The following is an 8,091-nucleotide window of genomic DNA, read 5'->3' as shown; positions in this document are numbered from 1 at the left end:
TGCCCATTCGTCTGGGGGCGGGCAATAAACGTGAACCTGATCTGAATGTTGAAACGGCTGCAGTATTCTCTGGTCGCGGCACTGTTAAACTGCCGGCCATTGTCGGAAATTATGACTTGTGGGACGCCATACCGAGTGATTATGTTCCTCCATATAAACTCACTAGTGGAAAAAAAAGTATTTGCTGCGGTTTTTGTATATTCGCAGCAATAAATAGGAAAATGAATTAGAAAAAAAAAACATTAATTGCTGCGGTTTACCATGTGACCGCAGCAAATACGCTTCACAAACACATTAATTGCTGCGGTTCAAGCATAACCGCAGCAAATAACTCTTCACAAATGCTTTGATTGCTCCGGTTTTGTTTGAACCGCAGCAAATAAACCTTCACAATTTCTTAATTGCTCCGGTTTCCTCTTAACCGCAGCAAATGACCGTTGGAATTTTAATCGAAAACCAGCGCGCCATCATCAGTTTCATTTTTCACTAAACCCTTCACAAATACGTATAACTTTGCTTTTCTCTCAAACGAACCCATTGAAAAACGTAAATCCTTGCTGCTGTTCTACTGTGTTCATCTTCATTTTCATTCACAAACCCAGAAATCAAACTTCTTGTTCACAAACGTATGCTTGTTTCGTGCATTTGCTTGTTCATCTGCTGTTCTACTGTTGTTCTACTGTGTTCATTCTTCAAAACCGTTTGAAACCAAAGGCATTTGCTTGTTCATCTTCAAAACTCACGAATTAAGGTATTATTTCTCTTTTTAATTTCAATAAGCATTGAATAAATGCATTAGATTTTACCTTGATAAGTCTATTGTGTATTCATCTTCAAAACTCATCTTTGTTCTTATGTTTACTATTTTACCTTGATAAGTCTATTGTGTTTTCATTCACACCGACTTTACTATTGCTTAAGATTTTATTGACAACATCATCCTCTTTAATCTCATCTCTATTCATTTTTACTAAATTGACTACATTTGTTACTCTTGTGTAGTGATTATTAATATTTTCTTTAGAGTCCACACTAAGATTACCAAAATCTCTTCTTAAGTTATGAAATATGGTGGTCTTCTTAAGTTATACTTGTCTTTAATTATTAGAATTAGAATACTTATATTTGTAATGTTAAATGATTTATTTTTATTATTTATATTTTGAATGTTATATTTCTAAGGTTATACAATGTTAATTATTCAAAGTATATTTTTTAGGGTTAAATATGTTTGTTAGAAATAAGTATATATGTTTAAAATTTGTGTATTAATTTTGTTTTAAATTAATTAATCGCACTAATTAGGATGACAAAAGATCGTTCTTGGATGTATGGAAGCATTGAATCGTCAGAATTTGTTGATGGCGTATTAGAATTTTGTAGTATTGCGGTTGAACATCAAGTTAGGACGGGGGGAGTTGGTTTTTATGGCCCATGTGTCAGTTGTGGCAATGTATCAAAGATAGATAGTGTCAGTTGGTTTTTAGTCATATTCTTAATATTACTTAGCTTATGTTCTAATATATTTCTATTCATACTCTTTCAGGTACTGATATACAATGCATATATTCAGAGACGAAATTGTCCCCGAGATTGAGACCTCGGATAATGATGAGCATCGTAGTTATGACAGCGAAGAAGACCAAATTGTGAGATACGAGCGTATGGCTGAAGACGCTCCACTGATTGACAATGATTTTGAAACTGAAGACGCCCCACCAATGAATGCTCCCACTACTAGTAAGAAAAGAAAAGGGCGAGGTCCTACGAAAAACCTCAAAGTCACAAAACCCATGCATTTGGAATACAATGCATTGGGTCAACCCTGCGGAAAATGGCGTAGGCAATATGGAAAACAAGTGGGTCTATGTATCCGCAAGCTTACCATATTGCACGCATGGAACGAGGTTCCAGAGGGTTTGAAGAACTCTCTATGGAATGATACTGTGGTAAGCAACTTTACTATTTTTACTAATTTATTTTCATTTTAAAATTAATTTGATTGACAGTAATAAATATAAATTTTTTTTGTAGAATCTTTTCCACATTGAGAGCGATGAGGACAAGAAGAATGTGTTTCTTTCAGCTGTTGCTGAAAGATTCAGAGATTTCAAATCCAAGCTAGTAACTGGCTGGATTACGAAGACGCGTGCCCGTACGACCAAAAAGGTCAAAACGGGAAACGAAGGTGGAGAACAATCACCTTCGAAGATGCCCTACGAAATATGGGGGCACATATCAAAGAGGGATTGGGAGGTCTTTGTTGCCAAAAGAACAACTCCCATAGAAGTTGTAAGTATTTCATATTATATTATAGTTTACCAATTTGAATTTACTTCTTTTGATTCAGTCATTAAACTAATGCAAGCAAAAGGAAGTTTTACCATCGCTTAGGCCAGAAAACGTACGATGAGGTCCGAAAAGAGTGGGTGGATGCGGGTTTATACCCCAATCAAAGTTCATCGACGCCCTCATCTACGACTACCTCCGCATCCGTGAATACTCCTGCTGGAGATCGGGTGCGTGATTGGTATTGCGGGCTTCATTCCCGAGATGCAAGTGGTAAATTTACCATTAATGATCCGGGAACGAAGAAGGTTGCTGATGCTGTGGTGAGTTTTGAAATTATTAAGTATATTCTTGATTTGTTTTGTATTCTTTGGCTTTGATGTACTTATAATGCCACTTATTTGCTGCGGTTATGCCCCTGACCGCAGCAAATACCCCTCCTTATTTGCTGCGATTTTGCCTATGACCGCAGCAAATAATGCTCTTATTTGCTGCGGTTTTTAAGCGCAGCATTTTAAGTAGGACATTTGCTGCTATCACTATTGCTGGAGGCCAAAATCGCAGCAAAAAATGGCCAAAAAACCGCAGCAAACGAGGTTTTTTCCACTAGTGACTGGCATATCTGTTTGTCTGAGATGGTGTTAAGGGCCTCAGCTTCAACATACTTCGTGAAGTAGTGTATGGCAACCACTACAAATCTTCGTTGTCCACTGGCCGGAGGGAAGGGAGCCAGAAGGTCGATTCCCCACTGATCAAAGGGCGGGATGGCTTGAATCGGAAAAAGATAATTGGTGGGCCGGTGAGGCACCTCTCCATAAAACTAGCACTTTTCACAAGTCTTAACCAACTTTTCGGCGTTGGCCTTGAGACTAGGCCAATAGTACCCACTCCTCAAAGTCTTCCCAATCAGGGTCTGTATCCCTTGATGTGTGCCACATGCCCCTTCATGTATCTCGCACAGAATGTAATTCCCTTCGGTCGGGGTTACGCACTTGAGGAGGGGGTGAGTGTAAGAGTTCTTATACAGCGCCCCATCATACCATTCAAACCATTTCGCCTTTATCATGATGATCGGCCCTAGCTCAGGGTCCTCTGGTAGCTATTTGTCTCTTAGAAGCACTATGTAAGGATCCATCCAAGAATCAGTCCGATTCACTCCCTTTATAAAGGCGTTGATGCTCGGGCTTGGTAGTATTTCCCAAATTATACTCCGTGGGTTGTCATTTATGTCTGAACTCGCCAACCTCGACAAGGCATCGACTTATGCATTCTCGAATCTAGGAATGTGAAGAATTACCACCGAGTTAAATTTTGCTATCGCTTCCCATACCTTGGCGAGGTACAACTTCATGCTATCATTCTTCGCTTCATAATCGCCATTCACATGTCCTGCGATCAGTTGCGAGTCCGTATGTGCAACAACCTTTTTTGCACCGGATGCAAGGCATATTCCTATTCCTAATAGCAAGGCTTTGTACTCGGCCTCGGTGTTGGTGGCCGAGAAGTTGAATCGCACTGCATGTTCTAGTCTAGCACCATTGGGAGAGATAATTAATAGTCCCGCTCCGGAGCAGAGGCGGGTGGAGGATCCATTGACGTACAATTTCCATGCTTCTTCCAAGGGAACTCCTTCCATCGATTCGGTCATCTCTACAATGAAATCCGCCAGTGCTTGCGCCTTGATGGTCGTTCTAGGTTCATATTCAATACCATAATCGGCCAGTTGATTGGCCCTGTCTGCGACACGGGCCGATTAATTTTTGCTTTCCAGCAGCTTTCTCATGGGTTGAGAGGTTCGCACAATAATGGGGTGTGACTAGAAGTATGGCTTAACCTTTCAACTGGCCATGAGCAAAGCGAAGAGTGATTTTTCAATTGGACTATAGCGGGACTCAGAGCTGCGGAATGCGTGGCTAATATAGTAAATGAGATATTGTTGTTTGTGTCTTTCCGCCACCAGCACCGCACTCAATGAATAGTCAGAAATGGATACATATAGATACAAAATTTCGCCCGGCAATGGCGAAACGAGCTTGGGCACTTCGGCAAGGAATTTCTTCAGTTCAATAAACGTTTTTTCGGCTTCTTCATCCCATTTGAAATTAGTTTGCTTTAGAACATGGAAGAATGTTGAACAACGATCAGCCGATTTTGACATAAAACAGCTCAAAGTTGCGATGCAGCCGGTGAGGCGTTGCACCTCCTTGACAGTTCTAGGAGACTTTATTGCCAGGATGGCTTGTATCTTGTCCGGATTAGCCTCGATTCCTCTTTCATCAACGACGAAGCCGAGGCATTTCCCGCCGATGACCCCGAAAACACAATCCTCAGGATTAAGGCGCATTCTGTTGGCGAGGAGGGTTTCAAACGTCTCGCGAAGGTGTTCGGCTTGATCCTCGACCCTTTTGCTCTTGGCTATCATGTCATCAATGTTCACTTCCAAATTTCGGCCGATTTGATCCTTGAATATCTTATTAACCATCCGTTGGTAAGTTGCCCCCGCATTTTTTAGGCCGAAAGACATTACCATGTAGCAATAAACTCCCATTGGGGTGATAAAGGCGGTGTGCGTCCTATCTCCCGCGGCTTGGGATTTGGTGATATCCGGCTTTGGCATCCATGAAACTCTACAAAGCGTGGCCGACAGTAGAATCAACCAACTTGTCTAACTTGCGTAGCAGATAATCATCTTTCAGGCAGGTTTTGTTCAAATCTGTAAAGTCCACACACATTCTCCACTTCCCGGATGGCTTCTTCATAAGGACCACGTTAGCTAACCATTCCAAATACTTGCAGCCGATCAACTTCTTCTTTACCGGCTCGTGCTCTCTTTGCACCCTGATGTCGTAATTTCTGCTTCACCGGCTTGTAGCCGGATTTGATGTCGAGGTGATGTGAAGCTACCTCGGTTGGAATTCCCGGTATTTCTTCGACGGCATAGGCAAACACCTCTCGGTATTGCCGAATGACAGCTATTAGGTCTTCCCTTAGGGTCCGACTAAATTCCTGCCAATACGTATTTTTTCTGCGCCTCGAATTGCTACTTCTTCATATCCTTCTACGGGCTCAGTTCGAATCATTTTACGAGTGTCATCATCGGCCACATGTAAAACCGACTCCACCTGCTCCGCCTTTCTCTTCCGACTTTCATTCTCATGCTCATTGCTCTCAATCCCCATTTTGAGCGAATTGACCTGACATTCTCTTGAGATCTTTTGATCCCCATACAAAATTCCAACCTTGCCATCGTCCTTTTCATACTGGATGAGCAGCTGGTGTGTGGATATGACGGCTTTAACTTTATTGATGAGGGGAAGACCCATAATAATGTTGTATGGAAAAGGAATGTCCACTACAGTGAAGCGAACCGGCAAGGTTCGGCCATTTTCCTTGTCTCCAAACCTGGATGGTAGAACTATAGTGCCGGATGGGCAGACTCTGCTTCCTCCAAATCCGATCAGCGGCCGTTCTAGCTTCTCTAGGTGCTCGTGGCCGTATTTGAGCTTGTTTCAAACAATCCATAGTTATCAGGCCACCATGCTGCCAGTATCTACCAGGACCCTCCTGATGTTCATGAGACCCACCTTGATGGTAAGTACAATGGGGTCCGAATAGGGATGTTGAATTGGCTGACTAACTTCTCCGAATATCATTCGGTCCATCTACGGCCCGTTTGTCTTCAGCTGTCATAGATTTCAGTGTATGAACGCTATCTTTGATTAAACGCTTACTGGGGTAGTATTCTGAATATCCCCCTGATATCATATGAATTATACCTTCAGTGGCCTCGGACTGTTGATCAGTTTCGTTTGATCTCCTTGTATTTCTCTAGCGATGATCTTCTCGGCGACCTCGAGGTCGGTTGTTGTCACGTTTTAGATATCTATCTAGCTTCCCTTCATCGGCCAATCTATCGAGGACTTTCTTCAATTCGCGGCATTGAGACAAAGTGTAGACGTGTTCTCTGTTGTACTCGCCCCATAAATCCATGTTTCTCCTATTCTGGGACGCTGAAACCTTAGAAGGGATGGGCAATTGCTCCCTAACCGAATAGAACATATCCTTCTGGCTCCTATTGAAACAGGATTCCCCGTTATCCCTGGCTTCGTAAGTAGGGTAAGCTTGTGCCTGGGCCTATCTCCTACCTTTATCCCGAGGAGGTCCCATCGACGTGCAGAACCTCTCCCTCCCGTAGGAGTTTGAGTTGCGCCGGTTAGGCGTGTAACACCCTCAGATTAGGTTGAACTTTTGAAAACACCTTTAATGAAAAACATGGGCGTGTTACCGCCACATCTATTTCTAATAAAATAAATGTAAGGCTTGACGACTAAGAAATAACTTAATAACTTTAAATCCAACAAAGGGTCTTACAAAATAAGAAAAGACTGAAACGCAATCTATGTCCATATAAAATTTAAACAACTTAATTAAAGTAAAATTTAAACTGAAATACGACTCTAATAAAAGTTATGTTTCTAGGTCATCCTCACTCCACGAATCCCATGTGATCAATAACCTGCAACATAAGAATGCAAGAAAAATAAGGGAAAAACTCTCAAAATCAGGAAATTGAGTAATTCCAACTCCATCCCATAAAACGATTAAGTTTGAAAATTATTTAAGAAAATAAAACATAATTTTAGTTGAAATGAAATTTGGAAAGTAATATATGATAAAAAAAATCAATTTATGAAAACAATATAAAAAATATTACATAAACTAATTAATTATTGATATTTATTAATAACACATATATCCAATTATTAGTTTGAGGGAACGAGAACGCCAGTAGGCCGAGGTTTTACCACTATACCTACTTCATCAAGAGCTCGTCACCCTAAATAATTCAAAGCCAGCAGAGTAAACATCAATTGGTGGCAATAGGAATTAATATCATAAATATTTCTCCTTTAAATTCAATCGCATTTAAAATCATTATTAAAATAACAATATAACTTTCATCAAAATAATAATATTATAAATATTTCTCTTTCAAATTAAACCGCATCTAATTTCGTTATCAAAAAAATAATATAAATTTTATCAAAATAGTAATTATAAATTCAAGTTTGAAAAAAATAATAGTAAGTACAATTTGAGAATATATAAAATATAAAATATACATCTTATTTAAAAACATTAATTATCACGTAGCACATAATGCTAACAGGATAGTCCTAATTAGATGGATCTTGAGAATTACCTTGTCACGCGATCCTAGATAGACGTACACTCCTAATAATCTCTGTCTACGAATTCGCTGTCTACACGATAAAATAATATATCTCAAATTAATACCCCAATCAACCCATAAATTAATTAAAAGACTCCTTTTCATTTTATATACTTTATTTAAAAAGAAAAAAAGTTTAAACATGTAATTTAAAATTATAAGTGTAATATAAAAGAGCAAAGATTTAAATAACATAGTTAACTCATTTTTATTATAAGATTTAAAATTAAAACGTTTAAAGAAAAAGAGAGAGAAAAAAAATGAAATCATAATTATTATATAAGAAATAAAAAAAAATAAAAAAAAGGAGAAAGGTAGGTTTTGGGTTCCAGGATACCCACGAAAAGGAAGAAGAAAGGGAAGGAAGAGAGAGAAGGAGAAGGGAGAAGGAAGAAGGCTATCAGCCGGCGGTGGCTCCGGTGGCCGCCGGTGGTATCATAGTGACTGCCGTATTGCCGGAGAACTAAGGTCAGAAAATATTTTTTTTTTCAAATAAAAAGATGGGTATTTTTCAATTAGTAGTATAAATTTTTAGGTTTTGAATATGAAAACTCCTAACAAATAGATGA

The 8,091-nt window shown here is 39.5% G+C and overlaps 1 protein-coding gene across 1 annotated transcript; it reads right to left on the bottom strand.

Annotated features, from left to right (window-relative positions):
- Positions 1 to 3,550: 3,550 nt before the first annotated feature.
- Positions 3,551 to 5,951, bottom strand: LOC130809348 (uncharacterized). The gene is made up of 5 exons (XM_057675083.1): positions 5,874 to 5,951; positions 5,352 to 5,792; positions 5,068 to 5,295; positions 4,132 to 4,954; positions 3,551 to 4,026 (listed from the first exon to the last, which is right to left on the bottom strand). The coding sequence occupies exons 1-5, from the start codon at positions 5,949 to 5,951 to the stop codon at positions 3,551 to 3,553; spliced, it is 2,046 nt and encodes a 681-aa protein (XP_057531066.1).
- Positions 5,952 to 8,091: the final 2,140 nt, after the last annotated feature.

The sequence above is a fragment of the Amaranthus tricolor genome, chromosome 1 (assembly GCF_026212465.1).
Source record: "Amaranthus tricolor cultivar Red isolate AtriRed21 chromosome 1, ASM2621246v1, whole genome shotgun sequence".
Classification (NCBI taxonomy): Eukaryota; Viridiplantae; Streptophyta; class Magnoliopsida; order Caryophyllales; family Amaranthaceae; genus Amaranthus; species Amaranthus tricolor.
The sequence above is the reverse complement of the archived record's forward strand: the minus strand, read 5'-3'. Positions and strand labels throughout refer to the sequence as shown.

Coding starts and splice junctions, on each gene's coding strand:
- LOC130809348 (XM_057675083.1), bottom strand. CDS start 5,951: ATGGACCGAATGATATTCGGAGAAGTTAGTCAGCCAATTCAACATCCC. Junction 5,793..5,873: donor CCATTGTACTTACCATCAAG/GTGGGTCTCATG, acceptor GTTTGAAACAAG/CTCAAATACGGCCACGAGCA. Junction 4,027..4,131: donor CTTCGCTTTGCTCATGGCCA/GTTGAAAGGTTA, acceptor CCCGTGTCGCAG/ACAGGGCCAATCAACTGGCC.